Here is a 16127-nt window from a genome sequence, read left to right on the forward strand (position 1 = left end):
TCTGCGAACTCACTGTCTTTCTCCAACGACGTCACATCGATGCTACCAAGATTCATCAACATCCGGAGAGGCTCGGTCATTTGCTTTCTGATCGGCGGATGGGCATTCTGCCCGTGGCTGATCCTCGCATCCGGTCAGACCTTCCTCAATTTCATGTCAGCATACGCCATCTTCATGGCGCCACTCGCCGGGTTTCTCATGTGCGACTATTGGATCGTCAAACGGCGCAGGTACGATGTCCCGGCACTGTACGACCCCAACGGCATATATGGAAAATGTAACTGGCGATCATTGATTGTCTTGATCGTAACCATCGTCCCAATGATGCCCGGACTGGCGAATAAAGTCTCACCCAAGACAGTTCACATACCTGCCGGGCTTCAACATCTTTTTGCGATTAACTGGCTCTACGGATTCTGCCTCACAGTCGTGCTCTACGCAGTGTTGAACTTGTTATTCCCTGATAAAAAGACACTTATTGCACGCGTCATCCAGGGGGTTTCTGTATCGGGAGCTGGGGACGAGGAGGAGTCCACCAGTTATGACCCCACAAATGAGCATACCAGGGTAGAGCAAGTCAAGACTTAGTTGAAAGGTATCGTCAAGAAGAGCTACCGCTATACAGGTTTTCTAGAACCAAAAAAAAGAGTGAAAGAGCAAAAAACCAAAAACAATCAACAATTAGGATTCGCTGCTCGTCACCGACGCAACTACTAACTAATCGGCTTGTGGCTTAAGTACGGCTGAGCGAACGGGAAGCCCTGTTTTCCACAACCTGTGGTCGATTGCGCAAGATAATCTATTTTCGAAATATACATACCTCGAATTAATTCTCTTAATAGTAGTAGTAGTAGTGACTACAGTATTAGTAGTCACTCTTGCTCTGTGATGCCTGGGCGATCTGTAATTTTAGCCACTAACTTTGCCCGTGGCTGAAATGCGTGTATACCCTGACACTTAAATCATCAAACCAAGGCAATCGAGAAAATAATAGAGATAATAGACTAAGCTTACTGATTAACATGTCAAAGAAAGGAATGTGTAGACTGAAAAGGAAGAATTCGTTATTGGAATAGATAGAAGTAGTAGAGAGCCTAGATTACTACCATAGAGTGCCGCGGCTCTCTTCCTCGTCACGTTCGGCCCACGGGAACCTACCTACGAGACATCTACGTCCTATCTGACACTGTTTCTATAGTATCGCTTTTCCAATGAGATTCATATCCCGCTTGCTACACTTCGCCGGACTACCCAGTAGCAATGGCGATGAGTTTCTTTCCAAAGAAGGTCATTCTGCTGCTCTTTACGCTGGTCGTCGTAACCTGGAGAATCCATCGCTTCCTCAACCGCCGTAAGTTCGCCCGGGCCCGCGGTTGCCTGCCAGTCGCACGATCGTACACCAGAGATCCATTCCTGGGCCTCGATCGTCTCCCCAGTGCGCTGCGAGCCATCAGGCAGCATAGGATCCTCGAACACGGCTGCTCCCTGTTCTCCACGTATGGGAGTACCTTCTCGCTCCAGGAATTGCCACGTAGTGTGATCCTGACGATTGAGCCGGAGAATGTCAAGACTGTCCTGTCGGTCAGGTTCCACGACTATGGCATCCACTACCGCCTGGAACCATTCCGGCCGCTCCTGGGGAAAGGTATTTTCAGTGCAGACGGTGAAGATTGGACCGCGTCCCGCGCGCTGATCAGACCAAGTTTCGCACGAGATCAAGTCGCAGATTTGAGGGAGCTGGAGAACTTGATGGGGGATCTTCTCGCATTGCTCCCAAGAGATGGCATGACTGTCGTCGACCTACAGGAATTGTTCTTCAGATATACGATCGATTCCGCTACGTCCTTTCTGTTTGGACAGTCTGTTGGTAGTTTGAAGAACACCACCCAGGGAGAAGGGATTGACTTCGCAGAGGCTTTCCATTATGCCCAAGGGGCGATACTCACGCGAGCAACAACAGGTCTGTGTGGATGTGCCTTGTGTGTCTCCCCGCCGTCATGATGAGAGACTGACGACCGAGAATAGGCCCCCTCAATCTTATCTACCGCGATCGAAAGGCCGATGAATGTAATCGCATCTGTCGGAACTTTGCCCAACAGTTCGTCGATGACGCTGTTCAGGCCGTTCATCAATCCAAGCAGGGTAGTACCAAAGACACGGTCAACGATGCCCAACCAGATCCAGACGCAAGGCACCAAAAGAAACACATCTTCTCCCACGAGCTCGCCTCGAGGACATCTGACAAACAGCGCATTCTGGACGAGCTTATGAACGTACTCCTAGCAGGGCGAGACACTACCGCCTGCCTGCTGAGCAACCTCTTCTTCGTTCTCGCCAGGAGTCCGGTGATATGGCAGAAGCTGCGGGCCGAAGTTGCTGTCCTCGAAGGTCGGCCACCAACTTACAACGAGCTTCGTGCTCTCAAATATGTTCGATACTGTGTCAATGAGTGTAAGGTGGCGTCCAATTTTTTTTGATCATCTATCTTGTAGCTAAAATGTATACCCAGCTCTCCGCCTCCACCCGCCCGTGCCCCGGAACGAGCGAATGGCCATACGGGATACTGTCCTGCCCTTGGGTGGAGGTAAAGATGGTCTCTCTCCTGCGTACGTGCCCAAAGGCACTGTCGTCGGCTGGAATGTCTACGCGATGCATCGTCGTACATCCATCTACGGCGCAGATGCAGAGGAATTCCGCCCGGAGCGCTGGGAGGATGGCAAGCTTCTTCGGCCGCACTGGGGGTTTTTACCATTCAGTGGCGGGCCACGGGTCTGTGTAGGACAGCAGTACGCTTTGACCGAAGCAAGCTACGTCCTCGTCCGAATGGTGCAGAAATTGGCGGCCATACAGACCGCCGATCCACGGCCCTGGGAGGAATCGTTGACCCTGACGCTCTGTTCGAGAAATGGCGTCAAGCTTCGCCTTTTTCCTGCTTGAATTCGCCGTGTGATTTCAAGTAAGGTTTCACTTTAAAGAAGGCACCATCGCTACAGCACATACCTACCAACCCGTACGTACTGTATTTCAATCACCATACTTTTTCAACAAGCCTTTCAACAACCCCATCGCGCCACCTTTGTAACCACCCCCAAAGATTGCCCAATGATTCAAATGGTGATAGCTCTCATAGAGTCTGATCCGATCTTCATACTCACTCACCGGCTCCGTTTTGGGTACGATAGCATGGTATTCGTTCCAGAAAGAACTTCCGAACCCTCCAAACATGTTCATGATTCCAAAATCGTATTCGTTGTGAGCGTAACATGAAGCAGGATCATAGACGACGTCCTCCACCGCTGAACCGTCACCGTCGCTGCTGCTGCCGCTGCCGCCATTTTGTGTTTCTGTCTCTGTTCGCGTTTGTCTTCTACCCACGAACCTTCCACGAGATTTATTCCCACTCCACAGATCCCCGTGTACCACGACCGGTCTGATCGCCTCTTTGCCACCCAGGTGTCCATCACCAAGTAATTTCGGTACGACCTCGTCAACCACCCTCTCGACGGTCTTTCGGAGTTGCGCATCAGAACCGTTGTTCCTCTCCCCTCGCTCCAAGATGGCTAGTAATCGTCTCTGGCCGAAGAATTCGGCCCATGACGGACTGAATGTATTGTCTTGCGGCGTATCACCGCAGCATGTCGACACGGGGAACCCGAATTGAGGCTCATCGTAACCCTCCGGTACAGGAGCGGGTGTGGAATGTAACCGTGCCAATTTCTCAGCGAGACTCATCCCACTTCCTGCCGACGTTGCTCCTCCTGATCCTCTTCTTTTCGACATCGACGGTGAGAGACCACCGAGGTTGAGAAACTCCGTGGCTAGAAAATACCCCCCTCCACCACCCTTTTCAAGTTGTCCCCATCCGAAAGATTTGGGACACAGACTTGGCACGGCGTCGTGTATGGCGTTCAGAGAGGCATGTTCGCCTTCAAACATGACCTTGGCCCCGGCTTCGGAACTCGTCTTGACGAACATCGACCTCGTGGGCGTGGTGATCCTGAACGTCGAAGAGAATCCCGAGCCGCCGTGCGTGGCCATCTTGGAGGTACCGACGTCCAGCGACAAGGCGCGGACGATGGCCGGGTCTATTGATGAGCTCGGCATCCTTACTGAACGGGGACTTCTGATCTCCCCCAAAAAAGGTTTATACGAGTAGGTAAATCAATTTGTAACCCCCGTAGGTCTGAATAATGGTACTTCGTGAATCCTCGGCCGGCTTCTTCACAATATCAACGGTGGCCCTCATGTACTGTGCGAAAATCATAATACGATCGGCTCGACTATGTTTCGCCTAATGTACAGACATTCATACTTGAGAACTACGAATAGTCAACATCAGGCCATGCTTGTGCTCCTTTTCAATCATGATGGTCTGATGTATTTGCAAAGAATGACGTAATGACAAGGCTCGGGGTATTGTGAACCGACCGAGTACAAGCTCGTAGCCTTGCCACCGAGGTATTTCATACGTGAAATCGTTAACGCGTTATTCTCCTCTGGACGAGCAAATTCAAAGAGCTTGAGATGATGATCTACCAAGCCCAGGTCGCAGCAACGCCCTAGATAGTTATCAAATCATTCGGTATTGACTACTTTGCTCTCCGCTTTCTGCTCGTCACTTTAATCGCAATCGCATCATCTTCAGTCTATTTTTGCACCATTGACCGATTGATATATTCCTTCATCCAGTCCAAACGCCCTCGCTATGCAATGCATTTCCAACAAAACACTGACGGCTCACGCTTTTGCCAAACTAACGCGGTCCCCGGCCAGAACCCTTGGATTTGGCTTCAGCATCGCTGTTGACTCCACTGCCTGTACCGCTGTCCGTACCTGCGCCCTTCTTCTTGGGCCGAAGAGTTTGTCCCTGACCCTTGAAGTGTGGCTTTACTTCGTCACCGACCACTGGCTCGCCATTCTCGTCTCTCTTTGCCAGAGGTTTGAACTCGTACCCGAAGAACAGTTTCCCGGGAGGCAGTCTGAGTGGTTGGGGCCCATTCGTCTTTCGCGGAGGTGGTTGTTTCGGTCGGTTTGTCGACGCACCGGCCACGGGAGTCGACGGGTTCGGGGTAGGTGCTTTGGAACCCTTCTTCGAACTCAACTTGTGTCCGGCGGAGAGAAAATGGGACGAAACAGCCCTGGCACCCGCAGCTGCAGACGTTGCCGCCGGCGCTATGCTTTCGTAGTTGATGGACTGTGCCATTGTTCCTTGGAAGTGGACTGAACCCCCTCGAGGCTTCCCGATGCCACTTCTTGGTGTGCTCGCTCCACTGGTCCGTTCCGGTGGAACGTACCCGACTGGTGTCGCAAAGTCAACTTCCAGATCCGTCTCCATGGTCACAATGGCGTGAGCGTCTGTGTCCGGTTTTATCTCCAGTACGGCAATATCGTACGTCTGATCGTTGTATTCAAAGGTAAAGGTGTCCCCCTTGGTCAAGCAAGCAAAGTTTCGAAAGGCATTCTCAAGGACAGCTCGAGGATCGGAGATATCGAGGAAGGCAGGCGATTGGGGTTGGAGTTTGATGAATTTACCAGGAGGAAGGTCGGTCGATCTGATCTGGAGCAGGTCGCCCGGGTCGAGGTCGAGAGTCTGCATCAGCTGGAATTCACGTTAGCATACGCCACATACCCGCATAGACAACAGGACGCACCCATTGTGGTAGGTAGATTCTTCCTTCTTCAGCGATGAACTCCAGAACACCAGCGTGAGTCGTCTTGCCAGCGTTGCCGTTGATCAATTCGAAGAGCATTGGATAGGCGATGTGTAGTCTCGTAAGTTTGTCCAGTGCTGACGGCGGTAGGAAAACCTTGCCACCATAGTTGACGTTCTTTCTGTCCGGTCCATTCATCATTACGACGGGGTAACAGCGATAGTATTCATCAAAACGCCTCGTGGACATGCCGACGGGAGGCCCGCCGCGCATGAAGGTCGGGAACCCCATCATGTCGCCTTGATAATACGACTGATATGGTCAGAAAATCGCAAGCCTATAGAGGGAGCTACTTACCATGGCTGTCGCGAAATGGAAAGATGATCCCGATTTACACGGTGGTAGATGGGTGAGATCGGTGTGAGGATGGTGTTGGGGCAAACACAATGACAAGGGCACCTGGTCAGGCGAGTGAGAGAACGCTAGAAAGTACAGTCGTGTGAATTATACGACGATCCCCTAGGTAGATGAGTGAATTGACTCGAGTTGAGCGTCTTGGTCTCGTAACTGTAGATGAAGCGCAGATGAAATGCAGGCGGCGATGATGTGACGTGATTTGGAGAAGAACGAGAAGCGCCGCATTTTATCCGATGCTCTTCAACTTCCCCGGACTTGCTCTCTACTGGATTCACAAGAGCTACTCCGTACTACATAGACCGTTCAGTTCTTCAGATTCATCCTCAACTCGTATGTTCCAAGACCAACCTCTCCCTTGCTCCCGTTGAGTGAGTTGTAGGACTCGCCTACAATGTCCTCTTACAACAAAAGACGCGCCGAAGATTTTGTTCGCACGCACGACCATGCCCAGCCCAGCAAAAAGCCTCGCTTCGACGTGCGCAATCCCTCCGCACTAGCTCCCGATGCTCCTGAGGACGATGCAATCCTGGATGCGGATGTCATCGGCTCACGAGGTCAACAAGTGCGCCGTGGCGCTGTGAATATTGATGGTTACGATTCTGACAGCGACAATGACAACTTCAACGCTCGCGCTGATGCAAAATCTCGCGCAGAGAAGGCCGCCGCTCAAAGGTCCAAACAAGAAGAACAAGACGATATGTTTGCTGACTTGGAGGACGATTTTCGTGACGGGGATGACTCAGAAGGAGACGCGGCCCGTCGAGGAGGGAAGAAGAAAGCCGTACGATTTCTGGACACAGATGAGATTCAAGGACAGGTGCAAAATTCAAGAAGCGGTGGTCATGTTTCGGCTGATTTCAGCCTGAATGGAAGTGGCCACGGCAAAGGCAAGGCAAAAGATAGAGAGGTCGATGATGAGGTGGAGAGTAGCAGTGACAGTGAAGTTGATGACGAGATGAGAGCAAGCACAGGTGAACTTGACCCAGAACTGGGTGCTGGAGGCAAGAAAGCCCACGCACCAAAGTTGGATGCTTTCAATATGAGGACGGAAATGGAGGAGGGCCGGTTTGATGAGCAACAGAATTATGTCCGCAAAGCAGTAGACCCTGATGCTATCCACGATGTCTGGCTGGAAGGAGTCTCAAAGAAGCAAATGCGAAAAGCCAAAGAGGCTGCTGAGAGGCGCGAGGAGGAGCGAAGGAAGCGTGACATCGAGGATGACGCCCAGTCGACAGGAGAGGTCCTGGGCCGCCTTATTCCATTGCTTGAACGCGGTGAAACGGTCCTGGAAGCTCTTGCCCGACTTGGTAAAGGCAAAGATAAAAAGGCCAAGTGGCAGACAAAGAAGATCAAGAAACAGAATGGCAATGAACAGGCCGAAGATGATGCGATCGAAAAGGCTCGCAAGGAAAAGGTCGAGGCTATCACTGGAGCAGCCGACATATTGTTAACACGCGGTCAACCCGAGGTCTACGACAGTGAAAGAGAATTACTCGTCAGACAATACAGAAGAGAGACTGGTGAAGACTGGGTTGAGTCTCAGCCCAAAGATATTGAAGCTGGCAATACTAGCCCTGACGCTGCGGAACATATGTGGGAGTATCGTTGGACTGATGCAAGGGATGGCGGTACCATCAACGGTCCATATACTGGCGATACCATGCGACAATGGAGTGATGCTGGATATTTTGGTGAGGGTGTTGAATTCCGTAGAGTGGACGGTGGCAACTGGTCCGCAATAGCCGAGTTCGCCTGATGATACTGTCGTCCGATATTCCGAATAATCGACTTCCTAAGCATGGAATATTTCTTTATCCGTTCGACCTTCACCATCCCACGCTGTCGCTTCGGTATGCCGGAATGTCATAACTCGCCAGTTGAGTTCACGACGCCAGAACAGACCATAGCTCAAATGAACGCCACCTCTTTCCGCGGACAGTCCACCACTGCCAGGCATTTGTCGACCTAAAACGCATGCCCGGAATCGTGAGTGAATCATGCCCATCCCACAGCAGACGCATGGTTCATGGGTCAAATAGATGTCCAGTCCGCTACAAAGATAGCCCTCCTTTTGAGGTCCCGATTGCTTTTCTGGCAGCACAGTGTCGTGGCTCTCTCCAATGTTGACGTTGCCGACTTTGCTGGTAAGATCTTCGAGAATTTTTTCATCATCTTCATAGCGAGCCTCAATGGCGGTGAGAGCCTGGCCAGACGGTGTTTCGCGGTAGGTGGTGAGGAATTTCTTGTGACCACCGGCTGCAATGCGTCTGCGTAATTCTTTATTGGCCACCATCGCAATGGCACGCATGACAGCATGGTATTCCGGGCGCCCTTCACCACGTGTGCCTCGACGACCTTTTTTGGGTTTGGGAACAGGGTTAGGAGAGTACCAACGAGCATCGCCAGCGACTGCAATGACAGCACCAGTTTCTGGATCCACAACCACAGCACCCACCGCGCGTCCGTGGCCCATCTCGCGGGCTTCAATCGCTGCCATCATGGCTAGTTGCAAGTATTTGTCAGCAGCTGGAACTTCCAGCTGGGTTCTGATCCGCTTGAGGTGCTGCAGCGGGGGGGCATCCTGAAGAACCTGCGCTGCAGGATTATAGATCGTCGGCCAGTATCGTTCAGACCACAAGGAGGCTTGCTCGACGTTGAGCGGACCGTAGCGTGGCACCACTGCATCGAAGCAACGTGGGAGGCCTTCTTCTTCGATATGTGGCAAGAAGTGGTCACGAATCTTCTCCCACGGCACTACCGTGTTTGGAACAAGGAGGAAACAGGTTTGCAAGCCTCTTGAGTCGTAGTCACGACGCCATGTCAGATCTTCTGGGAGGTGAGAAAGCGTGCACACTCGTCGGAAGTGACTGAAGGAGGGATGCTTGCCACCGCTCGGAATGATGGGCTTGACAAGGCTGCAGTTGTCATTAGTGGTATCCTGACTGCGGTTGATAGGAGACTTGCCTCAGTGCTTTGCTAGTCAATTTGGCTGGAATCTCCACCACGAATGCTTGTACTGGGCCAACGGTCAGTTTGCTTGTGTTTTGCTTGATGACCTGGACAGCAAACATACCGAACTCAACCTCGGACCGCGTCTCGTGGAGAGTCTTGAGGGGCTCAAGAAAGGCCACTGGTTCCTCCATGATTGGCAGGCTTGACAGACCCTGGCTGCATGATCCTGAAGGAAGCCCCAATGATGGAGGAAAAGAATCAAGTCAAGTTCTGCAGAAAAGAAGAGTAGGTTGCAGTTTTGTTTGGGGTTGTCGTAAATGACTTCACAGTCGTTCCTGCAGTCTAGGGTCTTTGTGTGTGGCAGAGACAGGCGGTAAGTGGTCTGGGTAGTTTAACTGAAAGAAAGAGCATAGGCAGAAATTTTACAGGTGAAGCAGGACAAGTCGTACAGTGAAATATTAACCTGCTAATGGACAGTCGAATAGAAGGTTGGGGAATGTATGTACAAGAAAAGAAGAATCGTCGACTGTGAAAGGTGGAATCTATGTCCCCGTCTTCGTTGTGCCTTTTTGTTTGAATTGAGATCGTTATGAGTGGAAGACCGAGTCACTCACTCATTTATCAATATTGTTGGCCGGAGGAAGAACGATGTTCCTTTCTCCGCAAAATAATTTCTCCGATCCGGTCGGATATATTCTGAGTCTGTCTGATTCACAGTCTCATGGACCGTACATGGCTACACTGATGACTTGTGACGGCCATCATGGCGTAGCTGCCTGCAGTTGAGGTCCCTGCCACTACTCACTCAGAAGGCGATTAAAGTTGTCAAATGTGAAGTCATTCTAGACTCAGGTGAATGACACTTACAATGCCATTGGTCATGACAGGTGATGGGGACGGGGTGGCATTTCCGTACTTATTACTTGAACCCTCTGATGAAAGCTCGCTCTCTCAGGGCTTGAACACTTGAAGGTGAAAGTGAATTATACATCATTAGAGAGACCGTGGATGAAAAGACAGGTCATAACAGGAAATTGTGCTATTCAGCACATTACACAATTTAATTCACGGCAGCTATCATCTATTACAACTCTTTGTAAAGTCATCCTAACCTTGCTTCCAAGATCATCTCATGATATTGGTGCAGATGGAGAAATTCCTGATTCAACACCTTCAAACTCCCTCGCTATGCTGTGCCACGCCATATCGCGTTAGAAGACGCAGTACATTTAAAAACAAGCACCTTCTGGCTATTCTCACCGTATTAGCATCTCATCATCGTCATGACCGGCGCACTATGCCTTGCCACATCCTTCAGTTTGTTCGTCTTCCGTATCCTCATATATCTCAACCTCATCCATATCGTATTGACGTTTCTTCCTCGGAACAAGCACCCTATGCTTGTTGCTTTCGGTAGCCTCAGTGATTGGATGGGGTCCGATGACAAGTTCTTGGGAATTGATCGCCGATTGCTCAGAATGCCGCGTTCTTTTGCGTTGCAAGCTTGAAACTTCATCATCGGGTATTCTTCTCGCTGAGACACTCCTGAGCCTAGAATTCTCTCCCGTAAAAGGAAAGTCTTGCAATGGAGGATAACTTTGCATGCCTGATAGGAAGTCGGTCGATGCGCTTTTCGGTCTGATCTGCTGCTGCGCCTCGTCGTCATCACGATATGAGAACTGTCTTTTCCTCGAAGTCCGAAGATGGGAGGCTAATTCGGCCGGATCTCCATACGACAAGATCTGATCCGAAAATCGGTGACCGTTAGGCGAGATTGGGGATGATGCTGTGACTTGGACTATTTCTCCAGGACTTGGCCCCAAATTTGAACCAGCATGTGGTCTACGCCGATCAGATGGGGAGTTAGCCCCATCGAGAATACCAGGGTCGTCGACCATTATTCCAGATTGAACATCTTCACTCAAGTCTGTGTCCAGTGGCGCAGGTGTGCTGTCTGCATGCGACGCTAGCCCTTCGTCCTCATCATGCATACGCCGCAAGCCTGATCTCTGATAATCAATCCCTTTATCAACTAGAGACAGTGGGTGCTGAGTTGTTGGGGGCGGACGTTTAGGTTTGTCAATCATGATGCTTCCAACCTCAGGAATTTCCTTTTCCGGTTCTTCGTGTTCTTGACGCCTGTGTAATTCGAGGAGTAGATCTCGTAGTCTTTCCCTTAGATCGTGGCCTCGAATCGTCTCAGGCCATTGATGAGCGTTCCCTTCTCGCTGTAAAATGTTGTACACAAACGTATCTGGATTCGCAACAAACTGCTCCAGGTACATGCACAGATACAACCCGCAGTCACTGAAATTGCGTTGTGTGGGAATCTCTTTAGCCGTCATTCCCCGAAGTTCGCTAGGCTCGAGGTCAAGGCCCTTTTTATTCTTCGCCTCCGCTACCACGTATTGTTTGAGAATGGAAGTTGTAGCAGGGCGTGCAGTTCCAAGGGAATCTAGGGTGATAATAACAGGTTTATCAGTATCATACTTTGGTAATCGGCTGACCCTTCTCCTTGCAGGCCTCTTTTTGCCCTTGGCATTGGAAGGAATCTGGTGGGAAATATCGTTATCACTAATAGAAAGCTCTGCCAATGATCTCTGCGTCTGCTCCTCGGAAGCAGTGGTTGGTCCATCAACATTTCCATCGGCTAGCGTGGAAGGATCTTCAAGAAGCAACGGCTGTAGTCCCTGCCTGGCTGGCTGTTCCGACTCGGGCAGAAAGTAAGGGAGGTTGCAAATGATGGCGAGGTACCAATGAAAATTTTCATTCACAGGAACCACCACAAAATCGCGCTTGAACAAATCCATGGCTTTCGTCCACTTGCTGACGCCTTCATAATTGATGCCTCGCCCTTTCTGGCCTTTAGACGTCTTCGTTAGAGTTTCGAAAAAGTATGTGTTAAAGATGTGAATTCTCGAGGACAATTCAGGCTTCGTAGAGTTGATCTTACTTTCCAGGTAATGAACAAAGAAGGAGATCAAGTTGTCGTTGAGGAACTCCTCGTGGCCCAAGTGGCCTAAATCCTCGTAAGGCACGCTCCCGGTTCTTTTCTCGCTGATCGCATATCTCAGATCGTTTCGCCATGGACCTCCTGGAATCTCAAGGTTTGAGGTCTTTGTTGATTGAGAGCCGTCTGCGATTCGATCGCACTGTTCTTTCTTACCAGACTCCTGTGATCTCGTTACTCTTCGCAATGAACTTGGCTCTGTCTGTGATATCTCTCGTCTGTCAGATTCCACCGACTTTGGCTGAGCGTTGTGAGCATGTTGGGTGGCCCTCGCATTGTCAGTGCCTCGTCTTTGGGCGCCAGTAATGACTGTAGGATGGCCGGAGATAACAGCAGGCAGATCCAATCGATCAACGTGACGGGTTCGTTTCTCTACTGTATCTTCATTCGCAATTTGCGTGTGCTTTTTGCTGACCTTTGTCTGCGTAACGGTAACTGTAGTCCCTTCCTTTTGATGCTTATCAATGTCGGCCTTTGTTTTGGATAACGCGGTCTCCATCCAATCACTGTTCTGGTCAGTAATATTATTATAATGTCAAGCATAAAAACGTACGAATCCTTCCGTTTGACACGATAAGACCTGTCTACCTCCTGCAGCAACTTCACGAATTCATCTGCTGCCCCCTCGGACTCAAAGCGAAGATATGTTGTCGGAGGACCGTTGCCACTACGCGAAAAATCGAGGGATACCAGGTTAGATTCGCTTCCATACTTGATATCAATAATCTTTTCCATTGGGCAAGCCTGTGTGGCATCAGTGCCGAGCTCGTCGATATCCGTATTTATCCGGAGTTGCTTTCTCCGTTCGTCCACTTCCAAGGTGACGACAGAGTCTGTCCAAAGATCTGACACAAATTCCAGGAGTTTAAAAGTTCTCAACGACGAATTTTGTATGTTTGTAAGCTTCTTCGTCGGATTTCTGATAGCCATACTCTTATCAGACCCCACAAGCATCTGAGTGAACGCCGTGGCCGGTACATTGTCGAGAGAGGTCGGATGTTGCTTGGTCGATCGAGAAGGCGGCTGCCGATAATCATCCTGTAATGCATCTGGACTTTCTGACCCTAAGGACTTCAGTTGACGGGTCCTCGGTACACCCGCACCAGGTATCATTGAGGTTTCAGTTTTGCCAAAGTACGCAGAAGTGGTTTTGCCTTGTGCAGCTCGGATAGACTGTCTTGATGGAGAAGTCTTCCGCGTGCTACCCTTTTCAGGAGGGCTGAGAGTGGGTTGCTCTGTCTTTCCATTTTGAAAGGCTGGACTCATTCCTAGCTCATCGACTGAGTCTTCCGCTTTCTGACTGTTCCCAAGGTCAATGGCATCTTGAATGTTCTGTCCTGCTTTTTGGGGTTGCTCCAACTTTCGTCTCTTGTGTCGATGATTGTGAGTGTCTTCATTTATCTGTCCACTGCTTTTGAAACCATGCAACTGAGGTAATCGGCCTGAAATCGGAGTTGAACCAACGAACCCGGATCGTGCGGAGGCGCGAGAACGATTCAAAGTGTCCACAGGTCTGTAGGGGGACTTGAACTGTAAGGGGGTCAAACATTGTATAGACAAGCAGTGCAGGAGACATACATTTGATGACTGCTTCATGGGATCTTGTATGGTCACAGACCCAGGTTCAGACTTACTAGAGCAACGCTCAGTTCTCCTGTCACAGATTATAGGACGAGCCTGATACCTCACACCACCAAGGAGCCGAATTTCGTCTGCTGACTGTGAATTATCTATGCTCTTTCCCGCAGTCATATCACGCTCCCTCTGGGTTGAACGTGTAGGCATTTGTCTTGTAGAGGCTTGCGTGGCAGACGAAACTTCATGATTGGATGCAGGTCGTGTTCGCAAGAGAGGCTTTGAGGTTTCCGGTCGAACAACAGGACGGATTTCTAATACCTCTTCTGCGTCGTCATCGTCTTCAATCTGCATACCAATTATCAGGTTAGTAAACTCAGAATGAATACTCAGTGAATGAGGGCGGTTTCACGTGAACGCGACCTACAGTTATCGGATCATTCTGTGCCGGATCATTATCTCTGATGTAAAGGTTCATGCGCTTGGTGAGATACTGTCTAGGAGCTTGCTGGGGCATTGATCCCCCCTTGCGAGGTGTGACATAGGAAGGATGCGAATGGTCGTTTGTCAGGTTATTGTCTTCACCAGAAGCCGGGACATGGGGGCTGAGAAGAGTGTCCAAACCGTGCCGTACCACATTGCGGAGATCCTCAGTCCAAGTTGAGCGCATCTGGCTCAGTCTCAAGCATTGTAAAAAGAAGTCTTCAAGTCTACAAACCGTCTCGGTGTCCTTCAGGTGTACATTTTTTTGAGAGGGTGCGATTATTCAACAATGATCATAGACGTAGAGAGAGTCCCCGCACACACAGATGCCGCATGATGGATCTCGAAATAAGGTTGATAGAGTATATATGCACACTACCATGAAACACAGACTCAGATGCATCTTTGTTAATCTTTACTTGGACCAAGCAGAAGAACAAATTCATTGTTGCACGGTCATAGAACATGGTTCATTGGACCTGGCAAGTCCCCTTGTTGGAGCTATATCCAGGAATTACTTGCAGTATTCTACACACGGGACCTTGTCCCGTCCCTCTCTTGCTAAGATGCCACCGCTTTACCTCTACTCTTGTCCGAATCATCATGTAACGTGGGCCGTCGTCTCTCCACTCCCGAATGGCCTTGTGGAGCACTTGATTTCTGCTGTCGAGCCTCATCGAGTGCAGAGCGCTGGGCGATGCTGTCATCGTGGCTCTTCCATACTATATTGGTGTCGGCGGGAAAAGCGAGTATTCGCTTGATGGTTTCGCTGTGTAACATTAGAATAAGCAATTTCAAGAGCATTGATACCAAGAACGTACCGAATCTTGATATTCCTCCCGCCATCGTTCTTGGTCCAAACACTGAGGACATCCTCACCACTTCGTACACTAAGTACAGCGCCACATACTTCCTCACCAGCCTCCATGAATTGATCTCCAATGATTGCAAGGAGCAATTCCTCCCAATACCTATCAGCGACGCCTTTCTTGAGCCTGACAATCCACTTTCCGCCTCTCTTGTTGGCCTCGTCTTCCCAAACGGGACGAATGCCATCCTTGAAAATATGATAATCAGACACGGTCGGTAGTAGGGAAGGCCGCTTAAGGTGGGAATATATCGTCCAGAAGCTTTCTACCGAGCTAATAGTGGCCAGCTTCTGAGTAGACTTTTCATAGTCGGAAAATTTGTTCGCCGGAGGTCTATAGAACAAATTCCAGGCGTTTCTTAATTGATGCCCAGGCTGGGCGCTGGATGCCGCCGAAGCCTCCGTGAATTTCTCAGTCAGGGAAGCTTCGGCATGTGTGTCTGTCTCCTTCTCTTTCTTGTCCCGTGATGTGAAGTCAAATCCGGTCCCGGATCCTGTCCCCGGGGTTTTGGGGGTTTTCGCGGAGCCGAACGAGGCGAACGCACCGCTTCCCAAGCCAAAAGCAGATGATGCGCTCGCTGAAGGAGACTTTGTGGCAGAGGGGGACAGAGCGTTGAACGGGTTCGATTTGCCGTGTGAAGAGGTGTCGCCAAAACGCTTGCTTGTGTAGTTTCGTGGCGATTCTACCTTGCTACCATCCTTACCATCAGAATCTCTCATAGACAGCGAAAGCTTTCCGGAACTGAAACATGGTCAGCGTACAAAGCAGAAAAGAGGATGCAACAGACTTTGAGCGCCGAGTCCACAAATTTGCGTTTTCCATGGGCAAGACAAGAAAAGAGTGACGGAAGGTCTTGGAATGCGACCAACAACGGTCAACAGCGACGTCGAGTATCTCAACGCTGCGGTAGTGAGAGCGTTCGTGGGTGGTTGATGCGATGGAAGGGTTCGATGGGAAGGATTCAAACGGCGGATGCGGAAGTTGAGCGGTGCGTCAGAGAACGATATCCAGAGTCAACTGAAGTGTTACAAGAAGGAAATGTGTTGATACAAAATGCGAGGCCGTACTGGGTGGGCTTTGAGTCTTAAAATCGGAACAGGGTAGAGTGTAGAGAGTACAAATGAAACAGTAAAGCAGAAGCGCAGTGGTGTCAAGCCGCAGTGTTTGTTG

At 50.2% G+C, this 16127-nt stretch overlaps 7 protein-coding genes across 9 annotated transcripts; 2 read left to right on the forward strand and 5 right to left on the reverse strand.

Moving 5' to 3' along the window:
• Nucleotides 1-1201: 1201 nt before the first annotated feature.
• PV06_05266 (uncharacterized protein) lies at nt 1202-2937 on the forward strand (the record flags this gene model as incomplete). Its single annotated transcript, XM_016406250.1, has 3 exons — nt 1202-1960; nt 2026-2451; nt 2510-2937. The coding sequence occupies exons 1-3, from the start codon at nt 1261-1263 to the stop codon at nt 2935-2937; spliced, it is 1554 nt and encodes a 517-aa protein (XP_016264456.1). The 5' UTR covers nt 1202-1260.
• Nucleotides 2938-3024: 87 nt separating this feature from the next.
• PV06_05267 (uncharacterized protein) lies at nt 3025-4104 on the reverse strand (the record flags this gene model as incomplete). Its single annotated transcript, XM_016406251.1, has 1 exon — nt 3025-4104. The coding sequence occupies one exon, from the start codon at nt 4102-4104 to the stop codon at nt 3025-3027; it is 1080 nt and encodes a 359-aa protein (XP_016264457.1).
• A 649-nt stretch (nt 4105-4753) lies between these two features.
• Nucleotides 4754-6011, reverse strand: PV06_05268 (uncharacterized protein; the record flags this gene model as incomplete). Its single annotated transcript, XM_016406252.1, has 3 exons — nt 4754-5599; nt 5652-5963; nt 6009-6011. The coding sequence occupies 3 exons, from the start codon at nt 6009-6011 to the stop codon at nt 4754-4756; spliced, it is 1161 nt and encodes a 386-aa protein (XP_016264458.1).
• A 322-nt stretch (nt 6012-6333) lies between these two features.
• PV06_05269 (uncharacterized protein) lies at nt 6334-9657 on the forward strand. The gene has a single exon (XM_016406253.1). It carries the CDS (start codon nt 6460-6462, stop codon nt 7822-7824), a length of 1365 nt encoding a protein of 454 aa, XP_016264459.1. The 5' UTR covers nt 6334-6459; the 3' UTR covers nt 7825-9657.
• Nucleotides 7736-9585, reverse strand: PV06_05270 (uncharacterized protein). The gene is made up of 3 exons (XM_016406254.1): nt 9142-9585; nt 9033-9084; nt 7736-8983 (listed from the first exon to the last, which is right to left on the reverse strand). The coding sequence occupies exons 1-3, from the start codon at nt 9209-9211 to the stop codon at nt 7861-7863; spliced, it is 1245 nt and encodes a 414-aa protein (XP_016264460.1). The 5' UTR covers nt 9212-9585; the 3' UTR covers nt 7736-7860.
• A 421-nt stretch (nt 9658-10078) lies between the features above and the next one.
• PV06_05271 lies at nt 10079-14336 on the reverse strand. 2 transcript variants are annotated; one of them, XM_016406256.1, is made up of 5 exons: nt 14033-14336; nt 13715-13953; nt 13609-13663; nt 12584-13560; nt 10079-12536 (listed from the first exon to the last, which is right to left on the reverse strand). In XM_016406256.1, exons 1-5 carry the CDS (start codon nt 14273-14275, stop codon nt 10316-10318), a joined length of 3735 nt encoding a protein of 1244 aa, XP_016264462.1. In that variant the 5' UTR covers nt 14276-14336; the 3' UTR covers nt 10079-10315. The 2 variants fall into 2 exon arrangements, with proteins under 2 accessions (XP_016264462.1, XP_016264461.1); XM_016406255.1 differs by having other exon boundaries at nt 13609-13953.
• A 165-nt stretch (nt 14337-14501) lies between these two features.
• PV06_05272 lies at nt 14502-16127 on the reverse strand. 2 transcript variants are annotated; one of them, XM_016406257.1, is made up of 3 exons: nt 15745-16127; nt 14910-15698; nt 14502-14857 (listed from the first exon to the last, which is right to left on the reverse strand). In XM_016406257.1, exons 1-3 carry the CDS (start codon nt 15777-15779, stop codon nt 14650-14652), a joined length of 1032 nt encoding a protein of 343 aa, XP_016264463.1. In that variant the 5' UTR covers nt 15780-16127; the 3' UTR covers nt 14502-14649. The 2 variants fall into 2 exon arrangements, with proteins under 2 accessions (XP_016264463.1, XP_016264464.1); XM_016406258.1 differs by having other exon boundaries at nt 14910-16127.

The sequence above is a fragment of the Exophiala oligosperma genome (genome assembly GCF_000835515.1).
Source record: "Exophiala oligosperma strain CBS 72588 unplaced genomic scaffold supercont1.4, whole genome shotgun sequence".
NCBI lineage: Eukaryota > Fungi > Ascomycota > Eurotiomycetes > Chaetothyriales > Herpotrichiellaceae > Exophiala > Exophiala oligosperma.